General features: G+C 44.1%; 1 protein-coding gene across 1 annotated transcript; it reads right to left on the bottom strand.

The window, feature by feature from the left end:
- Nucleotides 1-331: 331 nt before the first annotated feature.
- exoc3l2a (exocyst complex component 3-like 2a) lies at nucleotides 332-17,308 on the bottom strand. Its single transcript, XM_083772946.1, has 13 exons — nucleotides 17,214-17,308; nucleotides 13,937-14,504; nucleotides 13,113-13,327; nucleotides 10,626-11,397; nucleotides 10,419-10,530; nucleotides 10,000-10,110; nucleotides 9,273-9,373; nucleotides 8,643-8,753; nucleotides 7,830-7,965; nucleotides 6,644-6,766; nucleotides 6,270-6,425; nucleotides 2,166-2,287; nucleotides 332-739 (listed from the first exon to the last, which is right to left on the bottom strand). Exons 2-13 carry the CDS (start codon nucleotides 14,476-14,478, stop codon nucleotides 385-387), a joined length of 2,856 nt encoding a protein of 951 aa, XP_083629072.1. The 5' UTR covers nucleotides 14,479-14,504; nucleotides 17,214-17,308; the 3' UTR covers nucleotides 332-384.
- Nucleotides 17,309-17,510: the final 202 nt, after the last annotated feature.

Raw genomic sequence — 17,510 nt, 5'->3', positions numbered from 1 at the left:
TATACATTTATGAAAACTTGAAAAATCTACATTGTAAAATAATCATAATTAGATTTTTTTTGGGAATGTGAATAACAGCTAAAACTAAATAAATTGATCTATATAGGTATATACAGTCTATTTCACGTTTCCATCAAAGACGCTAATCTAAAACAATTGTTTTGGGTATGTCTGAAAGTCAGTGAGCGTGTACAGTACCTGAGGTCAAGTTTCTTCATTTACGTTACATTAAATGCTTTTCATAATGCTGTCACTCTTTGGAAACAATAGTTGGTAGTACAACTATTCTTTTGTCAAGGTGCATAATAGTACACAATATCGCCTGTATATTTCACAGTATCTCTGTGATTCCTTGTCTTAATAAAGCATCTGAATATGAAAGGCTTAGTCGTCCCTGTGAACTTTACTTGTGTCTTCCGTAGTCGTTTGGGTAGTTTCAGAGGACTGGGGGTGGGGGGGCACTGGGGCGTTCTTGTTGTTGGCGCTCGCCCGCCGGCGGCGCTGTCTGGGCCGATGCTCTGAGAACCAGTTGGTGACGCTCATGGCGAGGCGGAGGAAGCCCAGGCTGATGCAGTGGACCTCCGACGTGACGGGGATGTCCGAGAAGAGGGCGTGGTCCCTGCACAGGAGGGCCGCCGCCGTGCGGCACTCAAAGTCTTTGACCACGTTCAGGATCTCCTGCCGCTCCGCCTGCCGCATCATCCCTCGGACGTTCAGCAGGGTGGAGACATGCTTCTTCCTGTGGGACGGAAGGGAAAGTATGGAAGGGAGGAATAGAAGAGGGAGGGATGGGGGTTAATGTTAATTGAAATAGGATATGTCTTGGTATCATTCGCAAATGTGCCAGTCATCCTCTTTTGGTGGGGTAACCGTCCAGGGTGGGGCCGGCGTACTGTACTGTACATCATGCCCGCCACACAGAGGAGACATGGGGTTATAGATGTCTCCACAGTGCCCCCGGCTTCCCAGCAAGCCAAATGACGTCATGATGACGTCCTCCAGTGACTCCGGTGACGTTCAGGACTAGGCCAGATCACAGGACCATATGGGGATGACCTTTACGTCATTTCCAGGACGCCTTCACCAGTTTAAATAATATAGCTTATATTCTGGGCCAGATCTGACTAGTTATGATGTGACTTAGGGACGATCCAGGGACGTCCGTCTTAAAAACACATTGTGTGCCCAAGACGTCTGTGGACGTTATTTGTAGAATTGGCATGCAGCCTAAGCTGGGGACTGGAGAGACATGGACATTTTAAATAATCTGTTTGACTGAAGGAATATAACGTTTAACTCAAGGACAAGGGAGAAGAGTGAAATTGAATCTTTAGGTGTGTGTGTGTGCAGTGTGTGTGTGTGTGTGTGTGTGTGTGTGTGTGTGTGTGTGTGTGTGTGTGGGCGTGTGTGTGTGTGTGTGTCTGCGTGTGTGCGTGCGTGTGTGCGTGCGTGCGTGCATGCTTGCTTGCTTGTGTGCGTGCCGTGAACATGGGCTGAGCCTGAGACAGTTGGCAAAGCCAACCCTGGCTATCAGTCTTTGATCTCCAAAAATACCAGCGGGGGATGCTAGGCATGTAAACAAACAAGGTAAGCAGATCCTTAAGTTAGCATCACTTGAGGTCTGAACGGCTGTTTTCCTTTCCTTCTCAACACCCCCCCCCCCCCCTCCCCCTCTTTGATTCCATGCGTGGCACCAGACTGTCTCCTGCAGGCTGGCAGGAACCGGAAGTACTCCGCGGCAGCTTCCTGTCTGCTCCAGCGTTTGGTCATGCGTCACACACGGTGGTGCTTTGCCAACTATCACCTGAGCCCCCGAGCAGCACACAAACAGTCAGCGGCTTGGGACTCCCCTGGAGGCCCCTCCATCTCTTCCACTCTCAAAACACCCTCATTCCATGCCAGAAATAGCCACGTTAATGTAGATATGTTTCCGTGCTTCTTTTCCTTGTTTTGATCTATTGTCAACCAAGAAAAAAAAAAAAAGCTATACACTCTCTTTCGATTTCCCCAACCTTAAGGCAATGTGCCAAAAACAGCACTGAATGTGTAGGAGGAACCATAAAAGAACATGGATCCTTTGGGGATAGCGTGTCTTCATGAATGACTCTTAACCCAATTCCCGGTATATATAACCACGATAGTAAACATGTTCACAAAGTCCTCACCGTATATCTGGAAATTCTTTCACAAGGACTGCAACCTCCATCTGAATGGAGGGCGTGTCCTCCAGGAGAATTATGTCAGCCAGGTGACCAATAACGCTGTCCAGCCAGGCGGAGCTCGAGTCCTGCAAGAGGCATGAAGTATTAGCAACCATTACGTTATCAAAGGATAGCGGGTATAGCAATTAAACACCCATCACCATAATCGAATCATAACTGTCATTGCAGATTTTTGGCGAGCTAAATGTTGCTACGGTACAGTAGCTCTGTATACCGTCTACTCTAAATGGTAAATGGTGCATTTAAATAGTGCCTTTATCCCATTCACACACACCCACACACATTCACACGCCGATGGCGGCGGTAACCATGCAAGGCACCAACCAGCACATCGGGAACAATTAGGGGTTCAGTGTCTTGCTCAAGGACACTTCGACACCAACTCTGGGGGAGCCCGGGGTTCGAACTGGCAACCTTGTGGTTACCATCATCCAGCCATTCTAGCCCTGATCCACCGACCCCCCCCCCCCCCCCCCCCCCCCGCCACTCTACAACAAAGCGGCGTCACACAATCTGCTGAACATGTTAAACTTTAGACCAGGGGTTTTCAACTGATTATGAACCAGGGTCCACCACCCTGACTGAAACTTAACCTGGGGACCACCACCCTGACTGAGAATCAACCTGGGGACCATTGTTGTGTTGGGAGGGGGGGATACCGTTGTGGTGTGGGGGAAAGAAATTAACCTTCCATATTACACTCATGTTGCTGTTCATTGTAACTTACTATGAGTAAGCAGACACTTGCGGTTGATTATGGGCACATTTCTTTATAATGGTGACTCAACCAGGCAATCCGGTACTGTTTCCCTTGAGATTCTAACTCACTTTTCTGTGGAAGTTCAGAGTAGACTTCCCAGTAACTGACGACATCGACATAATTTGTCACCAGATCATTTACTGCATTGTTTCTCAACTTGTGGTCAATACAATAAATTCAAATATGAATCTTCACTTTCCTACATTACTATAAATGCATGGTCAGGGACCACATGCAACACCTTCACGGACCACCAGTGGTCCACGGACCACCTGTTGAAAACCCATGCTTTAGACTATGAGCACAGATTAGCTATGAACTGTGAACAATTAGGTTAGCTAAATATTTAGTTCAGAAAAGTAAATAACACAGGCCCGCGAGCCCCATTACATTTTTCTTTCCAGGTTGTTTTTTCCCCTTTAAGAAAAAAAAGAAAAGAAAAGACAAGTAACTTTGGCTTGGCTTTCACTAAAAATATCTCTGTTGGTTTTTTTTTTAGCCAGCCATTAAAATCGCATCCTCCTGCCATTTCCACAGATACTTTGTCCTGCTCTTCACCGAAAAAAGGGCCATCAAGGCCACGTTCCCAAGAGCCACATCAAAGCATAGCGCAGCTGACAGGAACAGGAAGTTCCTCCTGGACACAGAGGCTTCCTGTTGTCAGCCGAGGTGACGGACACTTGTTTGAACTCAAACGCAGAAAGGGCAAAATGCCACGTTGGCAGGCCGAGTTCCTTTTAGTCCCTCTTCCCCTCTCTGGTTAGCTCTAACGTAGGCTCACTTCATCAATCTCCATCTCGGTGATGGCAGCCATTTTTCAGAGTTATCCCTGACCTGGCAGGGTCAGCTTCCATTCAAAGTTGCCAGATCGGCTGCATTGTTCTGCCCACTTTCGGTCAATACTTTCAAGACTCAGCTTTTTTGGTATAGGTGTCTAAACTCTAAATGGTGGTTTCTAGGTTATACTCCTATTTTCCTTCTAAATGGTAAATAGTAAATGGTGCATTTATATAGCACCTTTATCCAAGGCGCTTTACATAGATTGTGCATTACATTCATCCATTCACGCACACATTCATACACCGCTGGCGGCGGAAACCATGCAAGGCACCAACCAGCACATCAGGAGCAATTTAGGGTTTAGTGTCTTGCTCAAGGACACTTCGACACCAACTCTGAGGGAGCCCGGGTTCGAACTGGGAACCTTGCAGTTACCATCCAACCATCTCTACCGCCGCCCACCAAACATGGTCAGGCTACTACTTCAGAATCAGAATCAGAAGACTTTATTGCCATTACATGTAAACATGTTAGGAATTTGGTTTGGTGAACAGCAGAGTGCAGTTATGACATTTAAGTGCAAAACAGGACAAGATAGTGCAAAAACAACATTGTGCAAAAGGATAGTGAAATGAAATAAAATTAAACTAGAAAAAGTGCCCTTCCGGGCACAGGTCTCCACCAGGTTATCCACAGATCCGTGCAGTTAGAGGTAAAAACACTTTTCGGCCAGTTATAGCGCCACCTTGAGGCTGAGTTGAAATTGTTCATGTGGCATTTCGTCCTCGGCCTAGTGGGAATGTGGGTGCACAATTTCACGGAAATCACGCGATGTGTTCATGATTTGCAGCATTTTGTTTGCACTCCTGTGAACTTTGGAAGCCAATCTTAACCAATCAGGATGGAGTCTGATAAATCTGAAAGACCCGTTTCGTTGAATGGCTCTAGAGAGACTGTGTACCAATTTGCGTGATGTTTGGACAAAATCTGTAGGTGTACTGTGCAAAAACTTGTTTTGCACAAAGCGGCCTCCTGGTGGCGCTATAACAGGCCGTTCTGGAAAGTTTGGGGCAGAGGTTCATGGTTGGCATCCAGGGAGTGTGTGTGCAAAATATGGCATCGAAAAACTTGTTTTGCACAAAGCGGCCTCCTGGTGGCGCTATAACAGGCCGTTCTGGAAAGTTTGGGGCAGAGGTTCATGGTTGGCATCCAGGGAGTGTGTGTGCAAAATATGGCATCGACCGGGTTAACGGTGGCCGAGATTAGCTGTTCACGGACACACGGACACACACGCGGACGGACGGAGTGCAAAACATACTCTCCCCACATGCCTTCGGCCTGGTGGAGACAATAAATACGTATAATGAATAGTTTCTAGGACAGTCAGCTTAAGTCAGTCTGTCGATTCCACTCAGGGAGGGTAGAACGGGGTCAGGTGGTGAGGAGGCTGGGGTGTGGGGGTGGGGGGGGTGGACCAGCAGAATTGAGGAGCCGGATTGTCATGGGGAAAAAACTGTTTGAGTGTCGGGCCGTTTTAGTCTTTAGGGAACGCAGCCTCCTGCCTGAGGGGAGCGGGGTAAAAAGACTGTGGCCTGGACTGTGGACTGTGGCCTTGGCCTCACTCCCTGAACCCACCTCACCCCTGCCCATTTTGAAAGTGCTGGAATGGCTTAGGGTTGACAACAGAGTACAGCATCTTGCAATGGGTCTGGTCCACAAGATTCGCTACACCACCAAGATACCCTGATGTACCTGTCTGAATACTTCCTTAAGCATAATGTCAACGAAGTCCTCCACACCCACAACACCAGAGGGAGTTCAACAAACCATGTTCAACCCAGATTCGGCACAAAAAAGGGACTAAAATAATTTTGCTCCTATGCCACCAAAATGTGGAACGCCCTACCAACAGTCATTAAGACCTTGACTCCTTCAGAACCGCTCTCAAAGGGCACCTACGGACGTCTGCAATTAGAAACTGGCCCCGTAAAATCTGAATCCCGCCCCAACATTTCCCCTCAATGTTTCTTCCCAGTTTACCTCCTTTTATCATGATTTTCCTGTTTTTTGAATATATAGAAGTGTATATTTGTATTACTTACAAATGTTCTGATGAATTGAAAAGGGTGGACCCTATTGTAAACAAGTGTAATGCTTTATGGTGTCGTCCACAGTTAACAGTTTTGTATTGAGTTGTGCTTGAAATGTACTGTAATTCTCCAAAATGTTAATAAATTCTTCAATCAATCGATCAATCAATCAATCAATCAATCAATCAATCAATCAATCAATCAATCAATCAACATCTTCATTGAAAATAGCTGATCTGCAGGCTCACTGTGAGCAGCTATTTGCACCAAGGGTTAGGATAAGGTCAGCCTAATGTGAGTTCCCAGAACTTCTCGCCAACTTCCGCATACAAACGAGAGGGTCGATACTTTGACAGAGGAAAGACGAACAAAGTGTGGACTCAGTGTGGAGGCAGAATATCTGAAGAGCAAACTCACCAAATCCTTGAAGAGCCCTTTGAGTTGTTTGGCCTCATCCTGCAACCGGAAAGCCACCCTCTTCCTCATCTTCAGGGATGTGCAGATGAGACGTCCGCGCATGATGGCTCGGACATATTCAACCAGAACCCGCCTGTGTACCTCACCCACTAGAGTCTGTCAAACAGTAAATAGGACATATTCAACCAGAACCCGCCTGTGTACCTCACCCACTAGAGTCTGTCAAACAGTAAATAGGACATATTCAACCAGAACCCGCCTGTGTACCTCACCCACTAGAGTCTGTCGAACAGTAACTAGTAATCAAGCTGAACGGGTGCACAAAACATCATTTATTTTGATGTATGAGAAGCAGTTACTGAAACAACAAATACCTGATATGGTGGGGGGTCCATCCTTCTGAACTTCTTGAAGTGTTGTTTGATACTGGCTTCGATGGCCTCAAAAGCTTCTTGGTTGTTCAACCATTTCCTCTTGACCAGCTTGTCAAAGAAAGGCTAGAGCAGCAACAGATGCACTGATTAATAGAGCAAATATTCCACATGCATGAAAATGAACTGTAATTAGATGGGTTTTTTAGACAATTCTTCTCACTTTCTTCTTCTTATGTTTTACCAAAAATAAAAACTAGTATCAGAAGCCGACCTTTTATTTTTAGGGCAGTTATATGATAGCTGGGATTGCTTTTTATTGAGTGGTTTATTATTATTTTGTGATTTATTGTTTTGTTTTCTTTAGTTTTTTGTTTGTGTGTGTGTGTGTGTGCGTGTGTGTGTGTGTGTGTGTGTGTGTGTGTGTGTGTGTGTGTGTGTGTGTGTGTGTGTGTGTGTGTGTTTGTGTGTAGGTGGGTGTGTGTGTGCGCGGGTGAGTGAGTGAGTGAGTGAGTGAGTGAGTGAGTGAGTGAGTGAGTGAGTGAGTGAGTGGGTGGGTGGGTGAGTGAGTGAGTGAGTGAGTTGGTGAGTGAGTGGGTGAGTGAGTGAGTGAGTGAGTGAGTAGTAGTAATATGACGTATTTTGATATATGCTGTGATAATTATCATTAGTGTATTCTGTAATGTATTGTTGTAATGCAATGTATTCTGTAATGTTTTTATTTATTTCTCACTGGACTTAACCCATTCTGGGCGAGAACCCCTTTTGGTGTTTTAAGCATTCTGTTATACTTTAGCTGTTAACAAATAGCAGATCTACAAGCTCATAGCGCGGTTCCGCGCTATGAGCTTGTAGGTCTGCTATTTTTGAAGAATCGTGAAAATGTGGCACAAATCTTTGAATATATATATTCTTTCAGCGTGAACGTTTTTAACTCAAATCTTTGCTTCTGAAGGGTCCCTGGAATAACATATTTTCAGATGGGGGTCGACGGCCAATTACATATAATTTTTGGGGTCCTTGACATGAAATATTGAGCAGCACGGACATAGAAACATAGGTATTTCAGAAAACTGTCAGAATTTAGAAGACATTTTTTAAATGTTGACGTCAGGTCTAAATGGGTTCATTGGAAGATAAGGCCATAGGCTAAAAGAGTTTAAAAAAAAAAAAAGAAGGGAAAACTCACCCTGATGTGCTCAAACAGTCTGTCCACCAGCACCCTCACTGACTGTTTGATGATCCTGTCCAGAGAATGGTTGGCCTTCTGCGCCGATGCCTCACTGCCTTGTGGGTCACACTGCCTGCAGCGCTGCACGAAGGACCTGGTGTACATGCACACAAAGCAGTGTTGTTTTTGGCAGCAAATTTCTATTTTAGTCTAGTCATATAGTCTTTGGACTGAAACTTCATTTTGTCTAGTTTTAGCTGACTAAATGTCATGCGACTTTAGCCGACTAAATCTACAGTTGATTCTGTCGACTAAAATGTATTTTGGCGGGCCTTGATGTCGTCGTAAATCGTAATGGCTGATTTTACACTTGCTGGAAATAGCCGACCTACAAGCTCACAATGCGTCAACCGAGTGTAAAATGACTTATACCTGATGTCTTGTCCACAGTAGTCCCTTGCAAACATTTAGTCTAGTTTTTTCTAGACGAAATTGTCAATACATTTAGTCTTCGTTTTAGTCTTTCATTTTTCATTTAGTTTCCATTTAGTTTTTGTCAGTGAAAAAAGGTAGTCGACGAACATAGTTTTAGTCGACGAAATCAACACTGACACAAAGTTATGAAGCTGTTCATAGTGGGTCACACTGCCTGCAGCGCTGCACAAAGGACCTGGTATACACACAATGTATTATGAAGCTGTGTATAGTGTGAAAAATACTTAATGACTTCAGAAACATTCTATTCATTATAGAGCAATTCCCAACCTGTGAGCCAGTGCCCACTGGTGGATCATGAGGATATTGCAAGTGGATTTCTATGTGCATCTATACCTGAGAGGAGGGCAGCAGTTGACCAGAGCTATGGTCCTGGAAACATATCCATCGCCGCGATCTCCAAATTCTGCCTGAGTGTCATGGAACATCTCCACCTTCCTCTGAAAACTAGACATAGATTTTCATGAGTATATCTAGCGAAAAGTAAAGGGACACTTCTTCACCCTTTTTGCAAATAATATGTTAATGATGTTTAGAAGATTTAGAACACTTTCCTGGGGGGTCTTTATGTGTGTAATATGTGGTTTCAGATATTTTAGATTTTAGCAGTGTCCATGATGTCACAGACACTGGTCTCACTTCCTTCCTGGACTACATGTTGTCTCAGTATAAGACGGCCCTCCCCCTATCCACAAGTAGGAGCAGTGCACCAAAGCATTATGGGAATTGTAGTCAAGGAAGGAAGTGAGTCCAGCGTCTGGACACTAAAATCTAAAATATCTAAAACCATATACTGTAGTACACACATAAAACCCCCAGAAAAGTGTCCCTTTTACTGAATATCTGTATAGTATACTGTTCTAAAAATCCATGCAATTTCTATACTATTATTATTATTATTATTATTATTATAGCTTTAAATCAATCAATAGCATCTGAAATCAATCCTCAATCAATTATCCGCACCTGTAGAGGAAGTCGGCCAGGCCAATGAGACTGCAGCACGCTACCCTGGCCCCCAGGAACTGGTTCACGGCCGTGGAGCGGTCCAGGTCCTCCTTCAACCTCTGCAATGAGAATGAAGCCATGTTGTTTTGTGGTTCTTTGACAAATATATATTATATCCAATATAATAACATAACTGAAAACATCTTCCTACACGTGTTCCACAATATATAAATATGTCTACCTGGATCAGTGTTGTTTGTTTTTGACTAAAACTAAGACGTAAAATGTTCGTTGACTACCTTTTTTCACTGACGAAAACGAAATGAAAACTAAGCTATGACGACTACAACTAAGACTAAATATATCGACAATTTCGTCATGAAATAAAAACGAGACTAAAATGTTATAAAGGGACTAGTGGACAAGAGATCCAGTATATACAAGTCATTTTACACATGGTTGCATGCTGAAAATAGCCGATCGGCTATATCAGTGGTAGCCGATCGGCTATTTTCAGCAAGTATAAAATCTGCCATTACGATGGCATCAAGGCCCGCCAAAACACATTTTAGTCGACTAAATCACCTGTAGATTTAGTCGACTAAAATTGCATGACATTTAGTCGACTAAAACTAGACTAACACTAATACATTCCAGACGACTAACATGTGACTAAAACTAAGTGAACACTATTCAAGAGACTATAAAACTAAAATAGAAATTTGCTGCCAAAAACAACACTGACCTGGATGACGGAGCGAGCCAGATGAGACTGATACTCCTCTATGTGCAACGTCTGGGCCCATCGTCTCTCCTCCTCGTCCAGAACCTGACTGAGCTCCGTCGTCACCTTCTCCTGGAAAAAAAAACATTTTACAAATAAATAAATCTCATCATTGCAAAACAAAATTAAAAAATCACACCCGTGTGAACTGAGTGGTGCAACTCCCCTACTGGTACTCATTATACTGGTGCTCATTAACGTCACATAGATAAGATAGGTGCATCAGTGCATGAACACAGACACACGGGTCACATAGACACAGACACACGGACATTGCTGGTTGTAGGAGTGGTTGCGCCACTCAAAAAATGACATGCTGCAAATGGTATGATCATGTTTCATTTAAAAAGACGAAGTGATGCATATAAGCCATATTTTACCGTGACAATACTGAGGCAGTCTTGCTCCAGCCTGTTTACGGTTGCTTGCTGTATAATAGGTTCCAGTGCGGCATAGTTGATGGTCATGGTGCCAGTGCTACCTAAGACATCCCTGATGGAAAACCAGAAATTAGTTTAGGCCTACCTACTTTACTTTAAGTTTGATTTGACAACATGTATGGTCTGATGATCCTGGGGGAGGCATACCTGTTGTATATATTGTAGAACCAATCGAGCAGTGAGTAGACGTCCGTGATCTGAAGTGGGCAACTGGTGATGGTCCGAAGACGTTTGGCCACCGCCCGGTGATAGCTCTCCACGTACACCTGGAAGGCAGCGAACTCCTCGGGGTAGATGGACACGGCGTTCCTTCTGGCCGCGTCCAGGTCATCCACCATCCGACTCTTGAGGCGCTCCAGGTAGCAGGCCAGCTGGCCAGCCCGGGTGTCCACCTGCTGGGGCAGGCTCCAGTCCGCCGCCTCCGCCACGGCCTGCCTCCACTTCAGCTTCAGCCGGCGAGGGCGATGGCTTATGGGCGGGGTCGTCCCTAGGGGACCGCCGCCGCCCCTGTGCTGCGGTTTGTTCTCCTCTCTCACGGCCCAGGCGGCGTCGGCGTACTCCTCCTGCTGGATCACCAGCACCACCAGTCCCAGGTTGGGTCCGGCGCTGGGCTGACGGAGGGACTCGCGCACCACGTCCCACATCTCCTTCTGCAGGGCCTCGTACAGGAGCTCCACGTCCTTGGCCTTCCGCCGGCCCGAGTCCAGCGTGGCGTTGGGACTGAACGGGTCGTCCGGGGACGGGGAGAGCGTCAGGGAGGTCGTGCTGGAAGGGGGGCTCGGACCGAAGCTCGGGGGTGGGGTGGCGTTCGACGTGGCGGGCAGCTGTGCCAGAACGTCACATTCTCTCTCCAGCTCTTGGATGTGAGTGTCGGCTGACAGGAGATCCCGGTGGTTCACTAGTTGTAGGATCTCCAACACTGAGGGAAATAAGGACACGAATGATTCAGTCTGATGCCCTGCATAATCATAGACATTATCATAGATATCATATAGGCCTATATATATATATGTTTTTATTTGATAATGTACAGTAAGTTGACAGGAAATGGGGGAGAGAGATGTGGATTGACACGCAGCAAAGGTCGTCATGAACCCGCGACATGACGATCAGGCTGGATTAGCAGGTCAGGTACCCGGACCGCTGGGCCAGCCCGGGCCGAGATATATCTTTAATGCATTTACAGTATGTAAATGCATTAACAACATTTCTACACAAGGGTATCGTGACTTGTGTAGTGTGCTTTAACATATATTGCAAATTATGTTCACTGATTCACATGGAGCTGGCAAAAAAGAAAACAGTGTTACTGTTAACCACTTAAATCTACAGCAAGCTCATAGCGCATCGCATCACAACACGCTGTGGGCTTGTAGATCTGCTATTTCTTTCACGATAACAATTTATAAAATGTACATTAAAAAAGCATGCCTATAATACCCAAACTAGGGACAGCAAGGTTCGTGAATGTATTATTGGCACGAGATATAATTAAACACATGCTGTAACAGATCCTCCGAGTGAAATTAATTCACTTTCATTATCAATCATCAATATGCATCATCAATATGAACGGAAATTTTATTTTATTTCTTATTCTATAATAATCAACCGAAAGGTATCGGGAAGTAAGAATTTGTTATGGTTACTGAAAATGAATTGAATAATTATGTATTGCTCCTATCCTATTCCTGGCCTTGTTCCCTCCCTGTGGAGCTGTGTGTGAACAGTAGCTATATTGTTCCCTCCCTGTGGAGCTGTGTGTGAACAGTAGCTAGGTTGAACTTCTATCTGTGGAGCTGTGTGTGAACAGTAGCTAGATTGAACTTCTATCTGTGGAACTGTGTGTGAAATGTGAACAGTAGCTAGGTTGAACTTCTATCTGTGGAACTGTGTGTGAACAGTAGCTAGGTTGAACTTCTATCTGTGGAGCTGCATGTGTGAACAGTAGCTAGGTTACTTGTTCCCTCCCTGTGGAGCTGCATGTGTGAACAGTAGCTAGGTTACTTGTTCCCTCCCTGTGGAGCTGCATGTGTGAACAGTAGCTAGGTTACTTGTTCCCTCCCTGTGGAGCTGCATGTGTGAACAGTAGCTAGGTTACTTGTTCCCTCCCTGTGGAGCTGCATGTGTGAACAGTAGCTAGGTTACTTGTTCCCTCCCTGTGGAGCTGCATGTGTGAACAGTAGCTAGGTTACTTGTTCCCTCCCTGTGGAGCTGCATGTGTGAACAGTAGGTAGGTTACTTGTTCCCTCCCTGTGGAGCTGTGTGTGAACAGTAGCTAGGTTGTTCCCTCCCTGTGGAGCTGTGTGTGAACAGTAGCTAGGTTGAACTTCTATCTGGGGGGACCTGTGCAGAGGAAGCAAGGTCATTTCCTGATTTCACAGTCTGGTGTTGATTGAACCCAGTGACTCTGGGACTGTGAGTGTGGACCTCTCAGCTCCATCAGAAGGGTCTGGAATTGGGAGGAAATACTTTTGGAGCTGACCAGGAAGTGTTTATGTTCTCAGTCAACAGACCACACGAGGAAACTCCTTGTGTGTTGTGGACATTGTACATTCTCTGAGGGTTCCCCTAAATGTGATTGATATTCTGACGGTTTCCCCATGTTTGGTCTTCTCAGAATGCGTCTCTTACCAGAAAGAGGCTCTCTGGGTTTCAGCACCGACTCCTCCACGGTTTCGTCCTCAGTCTCTAGGGAGCTGCGGTCAGAAGAGGAGTCCCTCTTCAGCTTGCCTAAGCTGACCATCTTGAGGAAGGAGGGACGTCGGCACGGCTCTGCCTCTCCATCGGCGCTCAGGTCCCCGCAGGGCAGGCTTTCTCTGCGCATCTCCTTACGGCGGCCTGTAAAGCTGCAGACGCAACCGGAGCAAGACGACAAATGTGAATAATTCCCATTGCAACATAACATATTAGAATCGACGACTACGAATGGCAGTTATTCATCAAGCATGGCATGCAGCAGATGCATCAGATGTCAGGCCATGGAGGAATGTATTATGGAGTTTGAAAAAGAAGCACCCATGATTGGAATGTTAGAAATGCGTAATGTTACATCTGTTAAACTATTGCTGCTGTGGTAAACACAATGATTCGGTTCTAAATACTTCCTTTCACCGAGCACAGACAGTACACAAAATAGCAGCACAGCCAAACAAAAGGAGTTCCGAGTATAAACAGGTAGGCTTAACACATTACCTAAGGCAACAGGAAACAATCACACTTATTATGTTTTGAGCCATGCTTTTTACTGAACACTTAAAATAGAACTCTTTCTCTATTTCTACCCCAACACACCAGACACTAATATACAATGCACATAAAAAGATGATCTTAAAATTGATTTGATTCTCCCATATCGTCGTTGACCTGCGATTGCCCTTGTCTTTGAGTATCTTGGAAAACAACATATCAATATCGCCAATATTGTTGAGGTGTTTCATATTTCCTCAGCTCATTACCGGAGTAGAGTCATGATTTCCTCTGAGCTTCTGCGTAATCCCTTCCTTTTCTCCTTCACTGGTGGAAATGCGTCGGTCTCTGGGAGGCTGCGTTGTGCAGGTAGGGTCCCGCATTTGCGTCCCGGAAAGCGGAGCCCTTTCCCCAGCTTCCCGAGGGTCTTGATGGGTGATACCCCACAGATACGCTCCAGGGTCCCCCTCAGGGGTGTCATCCCTTTAGGGTGCCCTGCTCCGTGCCTCTCGGCGTTGACCTCGTTCTCTTCCTCCTCTCCGTCCCGGGACGTCGTTCTGTTGTGCTGGAGGTTGTTGCCCTTGACGGCGACGTCGCCCATGATGAGGCCCACTTCGTTCCTCTCCTCGTCCAGGTCCACCTCCTCGAAGGGGTTCAGGTTGTTCTTCAGCACCTTCAGGCCGTCGAGATCGTTCAGGTCATTGAGGTCCGCCATGTTCAGGTCCATCCTGGGCAGGATGAGCGCTCCGTCCACCCTGGGGAAGTCATGGCAGCTCTTCGACCGCCCCGGGAGCTTCTTTAAAATGGGCATTGTTGCAGTTATAGGGGATTAATAATCTGTAAAACAAAACAAAAACATGGAATACGCTGTAGGATGAAATACAATCACTCAGTGACTAAATCTCTTTTTCAGTTTTCCAGCTATTTAAGATGAATGACACAATGCTATAGTCCTTCTGTGTAACCACTTTAAACGTATGACTAGCAGGACAATGTATCTGTGTATGCTTAGACTATGTTTTAATATGTTCATATACAAGTGCCACCCTGACATTGTTTATAATAGCTGAAATGCATAACATCCTCTCATGTTTTCTAGAACATAGCCATCCAGGAAATATGTCATGTAAATATTGCCTGTATTTAGAGAATGTTGTGTATATTATTATGACAGTATTGTACACATGTTGAACTGCTAGCTTATATAAACAATGGTGCTTGTGACCAAATGGACATACAGTACTGTACATGAATGTGGATTTGCATCACAGTTTACATTCAGCTTGTTGAAAATATGCACTGGCATATATTCTGGCATTCTTCTACAGCTACGTAACCTCTTTAGGGAAAAAGCCAAGCTGGTGTGTGAGAACAGAAGCATTGCATTTGCATAATGTTATTTTTCTTTTCGTTTAGTTTTTTTTCTTCTCCATGATCAATTTGATTTTACGTCTAATGCAGTCGATTCAGTTAATCTACAGTACATAGAAGCTTTTTGCAACGAATACATTAAATGTTGTTTACCAAAATATTTTGGTGAAAAATAAAGTCAACATTTGTAAGGTGAGGAAAAAAGGTTCTCCCATAATTCCCAAAACTTGGCATTTAATTAATTTGTAATAATATTAAATCAAAACTGAGTAGCATGTGCTCTCAGATTTCAGCCCATAGACATTAGAATGATCCATGGTCTATTCCCACCTCTTTAGGAAAGTATGTTTCTTTAAAATAATATTTACTTATTTGATTGTACTTCGTCAAATGCTGTACAATGCTCATTTTAAAGTTAAAAATAAATAAATCATACACACTTTTGCATCCCTGCAAATAAACCAAAGAAATTATCCTCAAATAATAATATCATATTAGGAGAGTAAATATTCTTTTGAGTGCATTGCCTACATGGTAATTCGTGGTGACTCCCAAATTACCATGTAGGCAATGCACTCACAATGCACACACAAAATAATTTACTCTTTGGTTCTCAGGTCAGAGTATAAACTAAAGCAGTTAGAAGAGCCTTCACTGGAAAACCGATATATAATATACTTTGTTTAAACCATTGTATTCATGCAATGGAAGATATTGCTTGGCATGCATTCTCTTTTTTCCTCAACATAATTTATTTGTTTAAACAGTTGCACATAATTCACACCAGGGAATTCAGCTGTATGACCTCAATTCTCAGTTGGACAACAGGGATCAGACTATTTGCTCAAGAAGGGCAGGTCAACTGTAGTTGTTTTTCTTCACAGCTTTTCCCAGACCCTGCAAGGTCACTAACCTCAGAGGCTGCTGCTGCCTGTTTTAAGAGACCTGCAATACAGATCTCGTCTAAACAAATACCTTGTCTTGTCGCAAACTCGTTTAATATCTAAACACTAGCATGGGCAATGACTGAAATGAAAAGAACGTATATAAAAATACTGAAAAAAGATGATTCTTTTTTTCAAGTAGTAATTGTACAACACACACACAAGTGTTCATTGAAATCTGTGATTGTCTAGAAGTAGGTGTCAGTATTTTGTAAGAGAGCAGATTCTCATGATGTGTTCATCTGTGTTTGTGTGCTATATGTTGTGGTTTAATATTACTTTTGTCTGTGGCATTTCTTTGGTTATTTCTGGAAATAAATAAAGAAAGAATGAATGAATTCTGGAAAGAAAGAAAGATTCAGTTATATTATAGGTTTCCTGTGTTGTAGCCCATCTATAGCCACTGAACTAAGCCAAATATCTGATATGCTGCCTGGCATTGGTTTTAACGGAAGCAACAATATAAGACTAAACCCCTTATCCCTAAACTACTTAGCCTTTTGTTTTGACTGTTTTGAAAAACTTTTTTTAATAGTTAAAATGGCCAGTCTACAAGCTCACAACGTGTCAATGTAGATTGGCTAGTTGTCTACTGAATATATTTTCAAATCAATCTATCAGGATATCATATCATGTTGGGGTATTGATGACATGCAAGTTAATTCAAATGGGTAAATAGAATAATGCCGTTTTAGTAATTCTATGATAACTTGTATACCTCTGTAATATTTAATTGAACTTTGCAGAATTGCATAAATATATAAATAATGACTGAAGAAATGAAAGAAATAAGGGAATTAAATATGCGATAACGCTGCTTGGCATATATACTGTATAAATTCAACCTAGATGAACAAATAGTGAAATAGTGTGTAAATATATTTTGACTTTTATTGTGAGCAAGATGGTAGATGAATGAAGAATTCTTACCACATGATGAATTTAACCACTACAGTCAGTTCACTATTTTTCCTGTTATGACAAACTTGACACATGGCAAAATTGCCCATGGCACACAGCAGATTCTGTGTTCATTTAAGTGTTCATTTAACTATGAAAGTTTAAACTAGAGCTGAAATTAAAGCTGGATCCGGATTTGACTGTGCATTGAGCATCACAGTTAACATAAGCTCTTACCATTTAAGGCCTGTAAGCTTGTAGATCAGCCATTTGGAGTCAACGTTCTAACTCAAGTGGGCTATGGTGCAGGAGTCGAGCGAATGCCTCTTACCTGGTGCGATGGCTGTGCAACGTCTCAGTGCAGTGTCATCCTGGTGTATGCTGGTCTGTCTGGATGTATGGGCTGCGGAGCTGATGGTGTGTGCGTGCATGCGAGTGAGTGATAGTGTGTGAGTGTGTCTCTCTATGTACTCAGTGACTCAAGAGAGCACTGTGCATGTCGTGGATGCCGGCGGTTTCCTGGCTGGGTTCTATTGTGGCAGAAGGTGATATGCTTTCCTGAGGAAATACCCGTCCTGTCCTTTCTCCCCTCTGTTCCTCTTGCCAAACTCCCCCAGGGACCCTTTAC

The sequence above is a fragment of the Protomyctophum parallelum genome, assembly GCF_964188405.1.
Source record: "Protomyctophum parallelum genome assembly, chromosome: 1".
NCBI classification, from domain to species: domain Eukaryota; kingdom Metazoa; phylum Chordata; class Actinopteri; order Myctophiformes; family Myctophidae; genus Protomyctophum; species Protomyctophum parallelum.
Note: the sequence above shows the minus strand (reverse complement) of the source record. Positions and strands in the feature narration are given on the sequence as shown.

Coding starts and splice junctions, on each gene's coding strand:
- exoc3l2a (XM_083772946.1), bottom strand. CDS start 14,478: ATGCCCATTTTAAAGAAGCTCCCGGGGCGGTCGAAGAGCTGCCATGAC. Junction 9,374..9,999: donor TGGCTCGCTCCGTCATCCAG/GTCAGTGTTGTT, acceptor TTCTCATTGCAG/AGGTTGAAGGAGGACCTGGA. Junction 6,426..6,643: donor TGGACCCCCCACCATATCAG/GTATTTGTTGTT, acceptor ACTGTTTGACAG/ACTCTAGTGGGTGAGGTACA.